Genomic DNA, 18536 nt, shown 5'->3' on the forward strand with positions numbered 1-18536 from the left:
TTCTGAATATAAACCTTTAATTAAATAAAATGAAAAAACTATGCATTATATCAAAGGCCCAATTTGAAACGGTTGGACATTGAAAATAAATTGTAATTTGTTTTCAAAGTAAACATTATTGGTAACGATGTGACAAATGATTATCTTCAAGAGGTTTTTCATAACTGGATTTATACGTCCAGTATTGTTTTAAAATTATAGAGGCGCCGTCAAGTTCAAGCAGGTGAAACAGGTTGAATGTACTGAGTTGGCACATACCACATATAATCATCGAGAGAGCATGGGCAGAAGTTTTGTTCTTTGCTGATAATATAATCCCTGCCATTTCTGCAAACAGAGGCCTTTGCAAGCCTCTGAAATGTTTCTTTGTATCCCAAAATGCAACCGTCAGTTTTTGTACCAACTTCTGTAGAATGTGCTAGCCATCTGACATAATCCTTATCTTGACCTGAAAAAAAAATTCCATTTTAAGAAATCTCCTTCAATGAATGGAAGATTTTCATGACTTGGACATTGTGATGCATAGGAGGATCATACATCTTGGAGTAGGGAATGATCACAAGAGTTGGCCTGTATCAAAAATCAGGAAGAAATCACAGATCAACTCCTGCCTCACAGTGTACAGAATATTGCAAGGGATGAAACAGACGTTGTAAATGAGGGAAAGACAAGGGTAAGACTGAAACAGTACAGTGGCTTTACCCAGCTTCCTTCTTTGGCTTGGGTTCGGAATTGGTCAACTCAAGACACAAAAATACTGAAAGCCATCAGAAAGATGCCAAGTGAAACTTACAGTCTCTGGTTAGAAGCTCCTCAAAGTCAATGGTTATTGACAGCCAGGTAGTTTCATAAATGTTTTTCTGTTTGTATCCCCAGAGGCTGATGTTCATCGACTTGGTTCCTGGTTCTGATACAAGCCCCACAAACATAAATGTCTCATTTGTGAAGTTATAATGCTTCCAACATTGACCTTCATCAGTCGAATACCTGAACAAAAATAAAAGATGTGATCACGTACAAGAATATGATTAATGATTAAAAAGTATAGATGCCATGAAAACGATTGTGTATGGAAAGTTAAGAACAAGCAGTCCAACAGAACGAATAGCAGTAAATAAACATTTGGACTATATATTTTGTTGAGGTAGTTGAGTCAGGTTAGAACACATAAATTTGCATTTTAAATGTTTTGGAGCCAGTTAAAATGAAGCAGGGGCCTTATCCAGCATTTCTCCCAATCTGACCATCTGCTGGTTTTAAATGACAAGACTGAGTGAGGAACGATATGCTTTAATACACATTAGATTTTGGCTGGCCCAACTCCATGTGCTCAAATGAATAGAAGGGGGCAGGGAGGTCAACCTTTATAGCCAGATCGGAGGGGGAGGGGTTACATGGGGTCGAGTCATCAATGGGCGGGCCAGCCATTTATGTACAGAGCAGCAGCGGTTTATACATGTATACATATCACTACAGCTCTGATGGCATTATTTTCACCAGAGTGAGAGCTGTTTGAACTTCTCCTCCAGTCAAAACTTCCCAGAAACAGTAAGAGTGAGAAGGAGAGGCAGTAGGCTGAGTGGGAAAATGGATCAGCTCATGATTAAATGGCAGAGCAGACTCAATGGTCTGAACAGCATATTTCTGCTCCTATGTGTGATGGTTTTTCATCTTAAACATTTCAAGCTTCTTTCTTAGACAAAGGGTAGCAGGAATCGTCTCCCAAACCACATTCTATTGTAATCACCCTTGAGGGAGACCTGGACACTCAAAAACAAGTGTTAGAATTTAGCCAAACAGTTTCTTTAAAATACTCAATCATTTTCTTCTTGAAACAAATTTGTTGGAGATGTATGGACTTCTTTCAATTTAAAACTATTGCAGCCACTCCAGAAAAATGAAGTTGTTATTCGAAATTACAATTGTGCTTTTTTGACCATGTTCATAACCCCATTCTGTCTTGCTCAAGGCCACAAATACAGTTCCAGATTTTAAATTCTGCTTAGTGTTATTTAATTATCCCTGCTACCAATGTAAATATAACCAACCACAAGCATTCAACATTTTACTGAAATTATTATGGGATTGGAGCTTGCTGTTAAAACTCTTTTACTTTTCTGAGTTGACGTCAGGATGTCCTAAATTCTGCAGGGGACAAATTGGGACAAATATATTGATCTGTGCAGTGAAGCTAGAGTCTGGTATACTCAGATAAAGTTAAAGGTTCTTGCATCTCCACTTTTGTTTGTGGCTTGGCATTGGGTTGGCAGTTTTATGAAGGTACTACAATAATGGATGTGTCCTCAGGCTAGGAATGGGGCTTGGATTCCTACAGATTTCTTCCAGCAGAAAGAATTTTATTTTAAGGCAGAGCCCCAAATAACTTACACTGCACTTAGCCACTTAGATGTGAGAAACGCCTGAGTGTTCTCCCAATCAAATTTGTTCTCCTATGGTCCTACCTCAAATCTTAACAATTTTAGTCGATATGCATGAGCAGTTGCAAATTATGGCTTATTATGTTTGTGACTTTCAATTAAATGCATATTTTATATCTTAAGCAGAAGCTGAAACAATTTTCAAGCATGCATTCAAGTATCTTCACTGATTTACACTTTGAAAGGCAACAACTCAGAAGAATAAGCTAAAATAAAACTAAAAGACAAACACAACTGCCAGATGTCTAACAAGATTATCAATATTATTTGAAACTGTTGCATACTTTATAATGTCTATGGGCCTGTCTGGATGGGATTCCACTGCCACGATTAGGCCTCCTGAGTCAAGAATGGCATAATGGTGCGGTCCAGTCAATGCTTTTAACCAAGTATATCCACCATCATCTGACACATATACATCTGGAATCAGTGTGGAGATGGCATCGCCTACACTACCTGTCACAAAAGATACACAGAAAAATAATTTCACTTAATGGAGAATCCAGAGACAAGTTTGAAAAAAAAATTGTAAAATTGAAATAATCAGAAGATAACAAAAAGGTCATGTTACCATGGGCTAAGATCAATCCAACTGCATTGGGTGCAGTGAGTGGGGGCAAAGGTACATCCAAGGTCTGAGAGATGCTATAGGCGGCATGGATATGGAGATTACACTGGAAACAAAGACAAGTGTTTTTGCTGACATTTTAGAAAAGTGATGACAATTATCATAAATGTGATCCTTTCATGTTGACACTGCAGATATTTACTCAATTTTGAAGTAAATCACAAAATTCTGTAGAGACTGTGGTTGAAGTAAAAACAAATGCTGGAGAAGTTCAACAGCTCAAACAGTGTCCTTTATGTAGCAAAGGTAAAAATACATATCCGAACTTTCAGGCTTAAGCCCTTCGTCAAAGTACGAGAAAATGCCAGCAAGCGTCCGAACAAAAGAGTTAGGTGGGTGGGGGGGGGACGGGGGAGTAGGTGCCAAGGCTGGAGATAATAGGTGGAGAAAAGAAGGGGTGGGGTGGTAGGGCTGTGTAGGTGAAAGAACTGGAAGGACAGGAAAGGGGGAGAGGAAGAAAAAGCAAGTAGGTTTAATGGCAAACAGTAAAGTCAATGTTCATGCCATGTGGCCAGAGTATGCCCAGACAGAAAATAAGATGTTGTTCCTCCAGTCTGCAGGTGGTCAGGGTTGGACAGTACACAAGGCCATGGACAGACATGTGAGTGTGGGAGTGTGACTTGGAATTGAAGTGGTTAGCCACTGGGAGATCACTGTGGTTGCAAACCACCAGATACATTTATCCCACCATCAGACACATTTTTCCCTCTTTTCCCCTCTCGGCCTTCTGCAGGGACTGCTCCATCCATGATTCCCTCATGAAATCATCCCTCCCTATCCATCACACCTCTGGCACCTTCTCCTGTACCCACGGGAGGTGCAACACTTGCACCCACACCTCCTCCATCAGCACGGTCTGGGGCCCCAAACAGGCCTTTCACGTGAAGAAACACTTCATTTGTACATCTAGAGGACTTATTTACTGCATCCAGTGCACCCTTTGTGGCATTCTCTACATCGGAGAGACCGGTCGCAGACTGGGAGATCACTTCACCCAGCATCTCTGCTCCGTTTGGAAACACAGTGACCTCCCAGTGGACACTGTTTGACCTGCTGAGCTTCTCCAACATTTTGTGCTGGGCTGTCAGTGGGGAGCAGGGCAGTGGGCTTCAAACTGTTCAAACTGAGGACATACCAATGGATCAGCTTGCTCACAATCTGGCAGACCTAGTGTCAAATCTAAGGTTAGGGTCTGTCAGTATGCAGGCAGCAAGATAATCATCCCTCGTGTTGGTCTCCTCTCTCAGAGGTTCTGTTTTACTATAAACTGCCACTTTTGGTTGGTTCATGTTTTCATACCCTGTGTCTGTTTCTAGCTCTTGGTGGGACCAGTGCCTTGTTTCCTTTTCGGTACTTGTGCATTTTGATATGTCCTGGGGTAAGTTTATTGTCTGCTCAGTGGGTGACCTTATATTCACACCTTAGGGATAGGATTAGGGTTAGGTGAGTGTAGAGCGCGTCAAAAGAACCAAAGACTTGTTGATCCAAACCAAGGCTTTTATTAACTAAAAGACTGGAGCATGTCACATGTAGGTCGACCAGTCCAGAATGACCTGGTCTGGCTTGGAGCAATCCGTTAAGACCTGCCAGTAGGCGTGGCTACACTCTCAGCCAATCACAGTCATTCTACACTTCTTTCTTTGGCTTGGCTTCGCGGACGAAGATTTATGGAGGGGGTAAAAAGTCCACGTCAGCTGCAGGCTCGTTTGTGGCTGACAAGTCCGATGCGGGACAGGCAGACACGATTGCAGCGGTTGCAAGGGAAAATTGGTTGGTTGGGGTTGGGTGTTTCCTCCTTTGCCTTTTGTCAGTGAGGTGGGCTCTGCGGTCTTCTTCAAAGGAGGTTGCTGCCCGCCAAACTGTGAGGCGCCAAGATGCACGATTTGAGGCGTTATCAGCCCACTGGCGGTGGTCAATGTGGCAGGCACCAAGAGATTTCTTTAGGCAGTCCTTGTACCTTTTCTTTGGTGCACCTCTGTCACGGTGGCCAGTGGAGAGCTCGCCATATAATACGATCTTGGGAAGGCGATGGTCCTCCATTCTGGAGACGTGACCCATCCAGCGCAGCTGGATCTTCATAAGCGTGGACTCGATGCTGTCGACCTCTGCCATCTTGAGTACTTCGACGTTAGGGGTGTAAGCGCTCCAATGGATGTTGAGGATGGAGCGGAGACAACGCTGGTGGAAGCGTTCTAGGAGCCGTAGGTGGTGCCGGTAGAGGACCCATGATTCGGAGCCGAACAGGAGTGTGGGTATGACAACGGCTCTGTATACGCTTATCTTTGTGAGGTTTTTCAGTTGGTTGTTTTTCCAGACTCTTTTGTGTAGTCTTCCAAAGGCGCTATTTGCCTTGGCGAGTCTGTTGTCTATCTCATTGTCGATCCTTGCATCTGATGAAATGGTGCAGCCGAGATAGGTAAACTGGTTGACCGTTTTGAGTTTTGTGTGCCCGATGGAGATGTGGGGGGGCTGGTAGTCATGGTGGGGAGCTGGCTGATGGAGGACCTCAGTTTTCTTCAGGCTGACTTCCAGGCCAAACATTTTGGCAGTTTCCGCAAAGCAGGACGTCAAGCGCTGAAGAGCTGGCTCTGAATGGGCAACTAAAGCGGCATCATCTGCAAAGAGTAGTTCACGGACAAGTTTCTCTTGTGTCTTGGTGTGAGCTTGCAGGCGCCTCAGATTGAAGAGACTGCCATCCGTGCGGTACCGGATGTAAACAGCGTCTTCATTGTTGGGGTCTTTCATGGCTTGGTTCAGCATCATGCTGAAGAAGATTGAAAAGAGGGTTGGTGCCAGAACACAGCCTTGCTTCACGCCATTGTTAATGGAGAAGGGTTCAGAGAGCTCATTGCTGTATCTGACCCGACCTTGTTGGTTTTCGTGCAGTTGGATAATCATGTTGAGGAACTTTGGGGGACATCCGATGCGCTCTAGTATTTGCCAAAGCCCTTTCCTGCTCACGGTGTCGAAGGCTTTGGTGAGGTCAACAAAGGTGATGTAGAGTCCTTTGTTTTGTTCTCTGCACTTTTCTTGGAGCTGTCTGAGGGCAAAGACCATGTCAGTGGTTCCTCTGTTTGCGCGAAAGCCGCACTGTGATTCTGGGAGAATATTCTCGGCGACACTAGGTATTATTCTATTTATCTACAATCTGTACATATGTGTGATAGAATCTGTACTATCACAGTGTGGGATTAGGGTTAGGGTTAAGGCTTTGGTTAGGGTTCTGGTTAGGTTAGGTGTAGGGTTCGTGGCTCACAGCAACAGAGATCAGGCAGTGGACTGCTGGGACAGAGTGGGATAGTGTGCTGCAGGAGAAAGCAGGACTGCTAGTTCAGAGCAGGACAGCGGGCTGCAGGAGAGAGAAGGCAGCACTAAAAAAAATTATGATACACAATATACTAAGAAAATTACGGTTCATAATACACAACATGACCTGAGTTGGTCCTGGAATGCCTGCAGTGAAATTTATACTGCAGGTGGTTCATGAAAATTACTCAGTGTCTACGCAAAACAAAAAGACAGGACTGGAATGACATCCCCATTCCAGTTCCGTGCTTTTTACTCAGAACATATTCCAGAAAAAAGGGAACAACATCCTGGAACGAAGTGACTGTGTGAAAAGCATATCTGTGTACACCATGGAGTAAATCACGATTGCTTGCAGACACCTTGATTGAAATAATAACACAATGCTGAAGAAACACACGTCAAAGAATGTACTTTATATAGTAAAGATAAATAACCAACATTTTGGGTTTGAGCCCTTCATCAAGATGTAAGGAAAATGTATGCAGGTGCCCGAACAAAATGGTGTGGGGGTGGAGAGGCAGGGGGAGGAGCACAGGTACGAGGTAATAGATGGATAAGGGAGGGAGGTCACACCACAAGCATACGTGTTCCATTTCTGTCAAACAACTGTAGCTTATCACACAACCGGTAGCTGAGTTAATCCCCATCTCAGATTACCAGAGAAAGTGTAACAGGCGTAGATGGGATCTGCATGGCTAGTGTAGCAGTTAGCACAATGCTAATCTGGCACTGTCTGTAAGGAGTTTGTAGGGCCTCCCCGTGTCTGTGTGGGTTTCCTCCCACCCTTCAATACTTACAAGGGAATTGGATGTATTTGGGGCAGCACAGGCTCGTGGACCGGAAAGGCCTGCAACCGTGCTGTATGTCTGAAAGGCTTTTATTATACTGGCTTTCCCCAGGGCATGGCAATCAAAACAATGGATAGTTGTAACACTAACAGTTGCTAGAGAAATAGTTACTGAGTTTTTTTAAATTTTAATTTCAAATGAGTTTAGGTGGGTTTTTAAATGGAAGATACAGAAATTAAAATAATTTTACTGCCTAGAGTCTGGTATGGAGTTAATAGGGAAACAGAATGCATGTAAAGCTTAATACAAAAAGGAGTTAGGTCTTGAATTTTGCTTCCAATCAAAGATGTCAACATCAATAATTTTTTTCCAACAAATCATTAAGAAAATGATAGCTATTGAATATATAGAGTTGAATTTAATTTTGTGAGTTATGTCCATGAAACTGGGTTGCATCAGTAAACTAAAACAAACAAATGCTCCCAATAAAATTGTTTACTCAACAAATCCCAATTTCAGTATCTGTTTCCGGCTATTTAATTGAGATTTATCATAATGAGTTCCACAGCAACAATGAACAGAGGAAGACAGCTCAAATCATTCCTTCCTTTATGTAGGTCAAGACAGAACCTGACTTTGGGGTGCATTGAGAACTGGGAAAGGCGAAAATGAATGAGGGGGAATAGAAGGTCAATTGTGTAAAAATTGGAGTAGAACTGAAATGAGAAAGCATGTGATTTGATCTGATTCGCAGTGTCAAATGACAACAGATTTTCCCTACTTACGGACCAATAAGATAGAGAAGAAATGGGAAATAAACATGCATGGCACCTGAACTAACACTTCTGGAACATGAACTTAGAAGAACCCACCAGATGGCTTTGTGGAAGCAAACTCATGGATGTATCAGTTCAAGAAAATGACTTCTATCACTTTCTCATTAGGGATAATCAATAAACAGAACTTTGGTGTTAATGTTGGAGGTCAGCAGTACTTCATATCAATGGTTTTCAAATTGCCCCCTAAACTCACATTCCACCATAAGCAATCCCTACGCCATGTGCTCTGTGATTAGTCAGGGATTACTGAAAGTGGTATGTGAATGGAAAGGGAAAGTTGAGAACCACTGCTCTAGACCCAGTTGTTACTTAAATATTTTGCTTGAGAAAAATTGTCATTTCCCCAGATACGATTAAAACAGTGGTTTTCAAACCTTTATCTTCTCTCTCTAATACAGGTACACAATCCTTTATCCAGAACCCTTGGGGGACAGTGTGTCCCGAATTTTGGATTTTTCCGGATTTCAGATTTAAACCCACCCGCATTGTACTGTCCTATCCACCCTCACCCCCTTCCAGTTGTGCTGCAATCTCCTCCCCTCCCTCACCGGCCCGACTCGCGCCGCCAGTCTCCCACCCGCCTGACTCACGCTGCCAGTCTCTACCCCTCGCCGGCCTGACTCGTGCTGCTGGTCTCCTGCCCGTCAAACTCGCGTTGCTGGTCTCCCCCCCCTTACCAGTCTGACTCGTGCTGCCAGTCTCCCCGTCTCGCCGGCCTAACTCGCGTTGCTGGTCTTACCCCCTCGCTGGCCCGACTTGCGCTGCTGGTCTCGCCCACCAACTCGTGCTGCCGGTCTCTCCCCACTTGCCGAATTTTGGAGCTTTCCGAATTTTAGAACTCCGGATAAAGGAATGTGTACCTGTTCTACCTTAAGTGATCCCTTACTAATAACAGAGCACTTATGGCATAGGGAATACTTAAGTTGGAATGGGAGTTTAGGGGGGCAGTTTGAAAACCACTGCTTTATATCCATGTTGAAGCAATGCACAGGAAGCATCACAATCCCACTCTTTCATGGTCATTTGATTAAAGGGAAGAATTCTTTTGGTTATTTATCATAAATTAATGCTGCCCTTGCACCATTCAAACCTTGCAGTTCTGCATTCTGTACCTTGCTGTACAGAGTGCATTTGCTGTACTTCCAAATGGATTGACTTTCTGGTTAGCATACAAAATGAGCCTTGGATCATGTGACTATATATAAACAAGAACTTATAATCTGAAATGATATGTCAGTGAACAAATTACTATATAATTTCAAATTTCAAACTTTTAAGTTTAAAATTAAAATGTTAAATTTAGACATACAGCACGGTAACAGTCCATTTTGGCCCACGTGTTCACGCCACCCAATCTACACCCAATTAACCAACACCACCAGTAAGTCTTGAATGGTGGGAGGAAACCAGAGCCTCCGGGGAAAACCCACGCAGACATGGGGTGAACGTACAAACTCCTTACAGAGTGTACGGAATTTGAACCCCAGTCTCGATCGCTAGCACTGTAAAGGAAATAAATATTGTTTCATTCTGGTCTTTTCGACACCTTAGTCTACTAATTAATTGGTGCCAGAGAAGAATGCTGAAAATTCTTTGCACACTGACTGGACATCGGCATCAGGAAAAACCAGGGAGGTGGCATTTGTGTCATCATCAATTCATCGTGGTGCACAGATGTGACAGTTATGTCCCAGTCCTGCTCACCCAACCTGGAACTTCTGGAAATCAAGTGCCGCCAATTCTACCTGGTGAGGGAGTTCATCATCATCCTGGCTGCAGAGTACATTGTATCCCAGGCTAACATCAGGCTGGCACTGGAGGGACTGAGGACTCTGATGAACAGCCTTGAGGCAGGACATCTTGATGCCTTCCCGATCATTGTAGGGCACTTCAATCAGGCCAACCTGAAGACGACTCCAATGAATTACCACCAACATGTCACATGTAAGATCAGGAGAGCCAACACATTCGACCACTGCTGTACAACCATGAAAAATGCCTACCTATCCATACCATGACTGCACTTCAGCAAGTTTGATCACCTGGCTGTACTTTATTGCCAGCATACAAGCAGAGGCTGAAGACCACAGCACCAGTGGTGTAGATGTTGAAAGTATGGTTGAAAGTATGGTGCACCCCAAGGATGCGTGCTTATCCCCATGACTGTATGACCAGGCAAAATTCCAATGCCATCTAAAAGTTTGCTGATGACACCACAGTTATCGACAGAATCGCAAACGGCAATGAGGAAGCGTACAGGAGGGAGGTCGATCAGCTCATTCAATGGTGAAACAAAAACAACCTTGTGCTCAGTGTCAGCAAAACCAAGAAGATGATTGTGAACTTTAGGAGGAAGTCAGGAGAACATAATCCAGTCCTCATCGAGGGCTCAGTAGTGGAGAGGGTCAAGAACTTCAAATTCCTGGGTGTCGACATCTCTGACGATCTGTCCTGGAGCCTCCACATCGACGCAATCACAAAGAAGGCTCAGCTGCGGCCATATTTGTGAGGGGTTTGAGGAGATTCGGGATGTCATTGAAGACTCTTGAAAACCTACAGATGGAGAGCATTCTGGCTGGTTGCATCACTGCCAACACTCAGGACAAGAAAAACTCTAGAGGGTTGTTAACTCACCCTGTGACATCACGAGCACCAAACTTCACTCTTTTGAGGACATTGAGAAGAGGCAATGTCTTATGAAGCAGTCTATATCCTCAAGGACCCCCACCACTCAGGCCAAGCCCTCTTCATACTGCTACCATCGGGAAAAAGGTACAGGAGGCTAAAGATGAGTACTCAGCGGCACAAGGACAGGTTCTTCCCCATTGCCATCATGTTCCTGAATAATGAACGAACCAAAGACACTGCCTTACTTTGACCTTTCATGTACTATATTTATATATTTTTGTAAGGTGGTTTATATGAACGTTTTCACTGTGACGCTGCTGTAAAATGATGAATTTTGTGACTTATTCATGACAATAAATTCTGATTCTGACTCTCCCTAACCACCTGCAACATGGATGAGTGATGCATCAAGGCAGGCAGGGATTGGGAAGAGATCTGAGGTTTGTGGGGATAGTGGGCTGGAGTTGAGAACTAGAATTGATTTTGGCCCTCAGTTGGATCCTGACTTGGATTGCTCGCCAGGTTGCAGGTCCTGCTGGGACTAAGATCAGGGTTGCAATCATGGTGTTAGTGATCAGGATCAGGAGAACCACAGTCAGAGTAGGGAACATTAAGGGTTGAGTTGTTTATGATTGGAGAAGGTCTGATCAGAGCCAGGGGCAGGGGGCATGAATTGATATTAACAAGGGAGAAAGCCCAGGGTTAGGGGGCGTGAATTGAGATCAATAAGGGAGAAAGCCCAGGGTTAGGGGGCATGGATTGAGAACAACAAGGGAGAAAGCCCAGGGTTAAGGGGGCATGGATTGAGAACAACAAGGGAGTACACCCAGGGTCAGAGGGCATGGATTGAGAATAACAACGGAGAAAGCCCAGGGTCAGGATCTTTGGAGCTGTGAGGATAAGAATTTTGGAGACAGTCAGAAACAATTGTGGTAGACAGGAAGGGCTGTCATGCAATGCTTGGGAAGTCAGCAAGATCAGTGGGAGCAAAAAGGTTGGTCTTGAAGGAAGTAAGTGCACATATAATAAGGGAACTCATCTCAGTGGGTTTACCAACTCTGAGTTGACACATGCCTGAAGATTAGTGGTCATATTCTCAGAGCACCCAACTACAATGTGAACAACGCTATTTAATTTCCATGGTGATACTCTAAAAGGGGTATGATGTACATCGAAATATATCTGACACGCAAATTACATAATTGGTGCAGGTGTGGCTTGCATAATATGCCGAACCAGATTACTGGAGTGGTACAACTTGACATGAACACCATATTCTTTTGCAGAAATTATCAATTTTCAAAAAATGGATTAAAAGATAAAGAGCAACATGTCTACATTTCTCAGCAAAAAGCAGATATTTTTCACACAAGATATGACATCTGATATCAACTGCTGCAGAACATTTGGCCATCGATAATGGTTTCATCTCGCTCCAATGTGCTGTCCTGTTTGCTTACAATATATAGGAATCCTTTAGGAATTGCGCTGTGGCCAAGCCATGCATGTATAGTGTTCTGATACAGATATACAACTGAGTGTAGCAAATTTGATTCAAAAAAGCTGCAGTTTTATACATCATTGGGCCCTGTGAGTAAATAAGCTGAAGTTGTCATTTTGCCGAATTGTGATGGACATTTTCTGCATCAGGCGTATCTGTGTAGGCACCCATTTGCTATAAGTAATTGTGTCACTGAGGGCTGAGCACAGGGTGGCACATGTCCTAATTAGGTGTGGCTGAGTTAGGGGAGGGGATCAACCTGATTACAGTAAACACACCTGTGATAGTACAGATTCTATCACTAATGTGTATATGTACAGATTGTAGTGTAGGATGACTGTGATTGGCTGAGAGCGTAGCCACGCCTACTGGAAGGTCTTAAAGAGTTGCTCCTAGCCAGACCAGGTCATTCTGGACTAGTCGACCTACATGTGATATGCTCCAATCTTCTAGTTAATAAAAGCCTTGGTTTGGATCAACAAGCCTTTGATTCTTTCGACGCGCTCTACAACACCAAAATACTGGAGAAACTCAGCTGGTCTTTTTAACATCTATAGCAGACAAAGATATATTGTCAACATTTTGGGCCTGAGCCCTTCAAGAAAAATCAGACCAGGCAGAAGCAGGATATATCAGAAAGTCTCAGAATTCAAACAATGGGGAGGAATCCAGACCAATCCAGGTTTCACTCAACCTGACGATAGACTTGCTCCAGTCCATTCTCTTAAAGCAAACCAAGTTGACTAAACACCAGTGAAGTCATAACAGAAATGATCAATTTCAAAAGTAAATGCTGCTACTAACCATTTGTGGATCCTTGGCTGTTGAGTCGCATTGACTGTTACTTGGCTTTTTCAAAGATTTCCACTCTCCTCCATTATCAAATGTAATGACGGATCGAATATTATAATCTACAAGGGTGTTGAAAGATAGGATGACAAAATAACAGATTATCTCCGAAATTGTTCATGAGAAGTTAAGAGAATTCACTGTGGTGCAAGGACATAAGTGTGAGACCAATTAATTCCTAACATTTACAAGTGGTTGTGGTGGGGTGTAGAAATAGGGGACAGTTCTGATGAAGGGTCTTCAACCTGTAACAACAATTGTTTCTCTCTCCTCTGATGCTGACCTTCTGCAAGTTTCTCTTATTAAGTACAGAACGAATACTTAGATTGCTTGTTTGCATGGTCATAATGGAAATGGGTGATCATGATTTCTTGTGCATTTTTTCTTGCATTTGGATTTTAGTTTTTCTCTCTAAAAAATGGTTGTATAATTTGAAAAATGCTGTGTAGCTGTTTTGCTTAAACAACCCTATCTACATTTTGTTTCATTTATTGTCTGTGAACTTTGCTTTATATAAAAAAACCAATAAATATTAGAAGCACTGAGCAGGTCAGACAGCATTGAAAAGAAAAACACGGTGAATGTTTGAGGTTGAAAGCCTTTCAAATTTGATTCTATTTCTCTTTCCACAAATGCTTCCTGAGTTGCTGCATTTTACCAACATTTTCTGCCTTTATTTAAGATTTTTGGCATCTGCAGAATTTTTCATAAAATGGTAATTTCTCTTCAAATAATTTATTGGACATGAAGCATTGTGTGACAATTGTAACATATATTCATTTCAAAAGAAGAGACAAGCATCTTTGATGTTTTCCTGCCTGTGTCTCTGCAATCTGTCCAAATGTTTGGCACTTTTTCAAGTGCTTGTCACTCATGGAATCTTGTTCCCTCGCTCTTGTAATCATCTGCAATATCTGGAGATAACTGGAGATGACTGGATGATTGGAGTAGACATTGGAAAGAGTGGCCCTTGTGGGATGAGACTGAGAATGAGCGCAAAATCTAGCAGTCTGAATGCAAATATGGAGTGTTGGATTATCGAGGTCATTCAGTGAATTACACTTCAGGACTCAAAAGATTCAGAGAAGCAGTTATCCAGAAATCATGGGGATGTTTTGAATCAGTCCAAATTATAGGATGGAAAAAATAGAGGAAAAGCCTGGACACCAAAAAGGCTTCATATTCCAAAACAGCTTAACAACCCATACTGGCCTATGGATGCTTGGGTAAGATTAGGGAGTCACTGGATACAAGGGCTTGCTGTGTTAAACACAGTGTAAATGATCCATTACTGGTATTAGTGATAAAAAAAATAAATAAAAATAAGAAATAAAATGGTCACAATCCCACTTAAGTGCCAACCAGCAATTTCATTTCCAAGTTTCATTCCCATTCCAGAAACTTGAACATAATCTAACAAACACCTCAATGACAATTCATTGAAAAACTCTGAGAGCTTTCGATTATCAAATGTGTCAATTTTCAGGGGAATCACTGAACTGAGACACTCCTTTAGGTGGTATAAAAATTGCCATTGCATTTTTTATTATCATGAATAGATGGGTAATTCGCCTTATTTTCCTGTTGAAAATTTCCCACACAACTTGCATCAATAAAGAGCAGATAATTTAGTTAACATTACATTGGTATTTCTATGATGTCCTTTCTTATGGCATTAGTTGTTGTTTCCAGAGGTCATGAAATATATTGTATAAAAGCAAATTTATTTCCTTTCGCAACTTGAGAATTCACATGCACATGAACTGTGATATGTTTAACTCAAATTTGATTAACCTATGATTTTTAAAAAAATATTTAGAAATGTAAATATATGTTCATACTTCTATTTGAGATTACCTTCAATAAGTTTACTAAAACAGAGGCATGCAGACTTGTTGATTTAAGAATAAAAAGCTTGGATTATTTTGATCTTTCAAATCAGGTAATTATTTTATTACCTTCATCAAATACATTTGTGATGTAGACGCCACGAAGTGATGTCACTCTTGTAAAGTCTGTTGTACCACTTGTGTCAGAAAACAAGTGACGTTCCAAGGACTTGGAGAAAAGAAGTCCCCGATCATCAGATGTATAAATTGTTCCAAACCCAGTAGCTAAAGGAAATATGAAGCACCATTTAAGCATTGTGTGTATGAAAAGTCTGGAGAGCAGCAAGTTAGATTATTTCCAGCAGACAGGGCCTCCTCATATTTCCTGCCAGTAGGATCTCGTTCATCAGAAGTGCAATCTCCATATATAACTAGAATGACCAGTACAAAGAGGGATACTAAAGATGGGAACAGTTCTGTGAAGTTTTGGATACTGAACTGTATTGTGCTTTAAATTAAATTGAAAAATAAGTTCTCTATTCAGCTCTTCTCCATTTGTTTCATTATTTTCTCTCTCAACTAACATTCACTCAATTATCCCCTTTGAATTTTGCCTCTCCAGAGAGGACACAAACCATTTGTTACATCTAAGCACACTACATATGCCTGCAGTGAGATTCTCAATTAACTACTCATTGAACTTTAATATAGTTAAATTTTATTTGCAGTAATTGGCAGGAAAACTGTTAACAGATGTGTTTATCTTTTTCAGTTGTCTCAAAAGCTCAATTGGTCATCTACATTTTGCAGTTTTCTCTCACTGTACCACCCAATTCCTGTTTCCATTTTCAATCCATCAAACTGTGTAGTTCCATACCTTACATTTCCTTAACCGGCTTCCCTCATCTCTGTTTAACATTGTAAGTCCATTATGACCCACACCACCAAACCCTCATGCTCCCCCTCCTAAAAAAGAAAAATACCTCATTTAGGAATTCTATTATCACATTCACTCTCCAACAACGACACAATCATCTTTGATTACAGGTCATGAGCCTGAAGCAATAATTCTATTTCCCTCTCCATATATGGTGTCTAATCTGCAGAACATCTCCAGACATTTCTGTGTCTATTTTCATCATCCTATCAACAAGCTTCATTTCCTTTCTGCTCCTGCCTGAATGAGAGCAGTTTCATTAATATTCAAGATCAACAACACCTGGGTCAAGACAGGCAGCTTCATTGTGCTGCAAACATCACCGCAGCAAGTTAAATTTGGTCCATTGCCACAATTGAATCCATCTGTCTGCTGCACACGAAGCCCAAGGAGAGATGCATGGTAGGATGTACATTTCCTTTGAACTTTTCTCCAACTGTGGATAGTGTGGATGAACTGAGTTGGGTGAATGGGGAAACCAGAGTGATGAAAGTAAGTAGACTGTTGAGGAGGTAGAGTTGAGGAAATGACTGGTGAAGAGGTCAGGGAAATAAATGGTAGATGGGGTATAGTCTAACTGCTGATGGATGAGATTACAGAGTACTTAGAGGAAGATGACCAGATAGGCCAAAGCCAGAATGGTTTTGTTAGGGAAAATCTTGCATGACAAACCTATTGGAATTCTTTGAAGAACTAACAAGGAGGCTAGATAAAAGAGATGCAGAAGATGTGGTGTATTTGGATTTTCAGAAGGCCTATGATAAGGTGCCACACATGAGGCCACTTAACAAGGTAAGTGCCCCTGGTATAACAGGAAATATACTAGCGTGGTTAGAGCATTGGCTGGTTGGCAGAAGCAGAGAGTTGCATTATATTCTGGTTGGCTGCCAGTTGCTGGAGGTGTTCCACAAGGGTCGGTGTTGAGACCACTTCTTTTTATGTTGTATATTAATGATTTGGATTATGGAATGAATGGCTTTGTAGCCAAATTTGCAGATGATATGAAGGGAGGTGGAAGAGTGAGTAGTGATGAAGAAACAGGGAGGCTGTTGAAGGATTAAGTCATCAGGAAAATGGCAGAGAAATGGCAAATTAAATTCAATGTTGGAAAGTGTACAGTCAAGCACTTTAATAGAAAAAAATTATCGGGCAGACTTTTTTTTAAATGGGGAGAAAATTATACCGATGAAAAGGGACCTGTGAGTCCTCATGCAGGATAGCACGCTAATAAACTTGCATCTGGAGTCAGTGGTGAAGAAAGCAAATGCAAAGCAAGCATTCATTTCAAGAGGATTAGATTATAAGAGCAGGTATGTGATGTAGAGGCTTTATAAGGCATTGGTGAAACCTCACAGAGTATTGGGCTCCCAGGTTCCGAGGAGGTTCACAAGAATGATTCCTGGAATTTAAGGGTTATCATATTAGAAGTGTTTGACAGCTCTTAACCTGTATTCAATGGAATTTAGAAGAACGGGGAGGAGGGGGGGGTGAAATATCATTGAAACATTTTGAATGTTGAAAGGTATGAACAAAGGAGATGAAGCAAAGTTCTCTTGTGGTGGAAGAGTCCAGGGCAAGAGTACACAACTTCAGAATTGAAGAGCATCTGCTTTGAAGAGAGATGCAGAAGAATTTCTTCAGCCAAAGGGTGGTAAGCTCATGATTAAATGGGATGAATCCCTTATTTCTGCTTTTTATGTCTGGTGAATGTTCAGGTCAGCAGATAATGGTGATGATTAGAGAAGGATCAGTAGGGGTGTGGCCAATTAATTAAACATGAATCTATATCCACTTCTCAGTCTATTTAAAAAAAAAGGCACTACTTACTGCCAGGTTCATCCAAATGTATGAAAATCATTTCATCGTCTGCTGCGAGTATAGAGTAAAACTGTAAAAGAGCATCTGCATAACATTACATTTCCAAGAGGGACCTCTTGCATCTCTCCAACCATGCACACATATACATACAAACACACATACATATATTCTGTAGTTTAATCAGTCGGTGAAAGATGACTGTACCAATTTATTTGGTGCTTACTTTTGCAAAACTTTTGGAGATAAAATTGAAGATATTTGGGGGAATAAAACTAAAATCGACGGATACAAAAACACAAAATGCTGGAAATGCACAAGGCAATCAAGAATGAATGGGAATGAGATTTAAATATATCAATTCCAGAGGAAGCCTGGAATCTGATTAATATTACTTAACTCTGTGCACAACAATGTTTATTACAATTTAAAGAGGTACATAGAATACGTTATGTCTAAAGAGAAACTATCTCGTTTTTATTCTGATATTAATCCACTATGTGATAAATGTAAAATCTCTGATTCGTATGCTTTGGGAATGTCCAAAACTAAAAGAATTTTGGGAACAATTCTTCCAAACATTATCAAAGATTCTTAGGATTAAATTGGAATCGTGCCCTTTAATTGCTTTGTCTGGTTATTTTCAAGAGGAGAATATTTCCTTGAACCTGATTCAAAGAATAGTAGCTTTTATTTCATCAATAGCCAGACAAGCAAATTTGATGAAATGGAAAGATAGCTTAGCATCAACTCATATGCAATGGGTAGAGGATATTATGTCTCACTCGAGTTTGGAGAAAATTAGATATAACATTAAAGAGATCAAGGTTGAATTTGACAACCTACGGGGGCCCATTTATAGACTACTATCATAATTTAAATACGTCAGTGGGGGTGCTCTGGGGACTTCCTGTCTGATGTACGGGAGCCAAGACTTGATTCTTTACAAATTATTTGCAGGAGACTGTGTTTAGT

The 18536-nt window shown here is 41.5% G+C and overlaps 1 protein-coding gene across 1 annotated transcript in view; it reads right to left on the reverse strand.

Moving 5' to 3' along the window:
* LOC138745872 (sortilin-like) overlaps positions 1 to 18536 on the reverse strand; it is a 125463-nt gene that overhangs the window by 18241 nt on the left and 88686 nt on the right. The window contains exons 10-16 of the mRNA XM_069903324.1: positions 17574 to 17634; positions 14939 to 15094; positions 12936 to 13042; positions 3010 to 3112; positions 2723 to 2894; positions 794 to 987; positions 259 to 448 (exon numbers count right to left, since the gene is read on the reverse strand). Coding sequence (XP_069759425.1) covers positions 259 to 448; positions 794 to 987; positions 2723 to 2894; positions 3010 to 3112; positions 12936 to 13042; positions 14939 to 15094; positions 17574 to 17634 — 983 coding nt within the window. The remainder of the gene's footprint in view (positions 1 to 258; positions 449 to 793; positions 988 to 2722; positions 2895 to 3009; positions 3113 to 12935; positions 13043 to 14938; positions 15095 to 17573; positions 17635 to 18536) is intronic.

Source organism: Narcine bancroftii, chromosome 11, assembly GCF_036971445.1.
Source record: "Narcine bancroftii isolate sNarBan1 chromosome 11, sNarBan1.hap1, whole genome shotgun sequence".
NCBI classification, from domain to species: Eukaryota; Metazoa; Chordata; class Chondrichthyes; order Torpediniformes; family Narcinidae; genus Narcine; species Narcine bancroftii.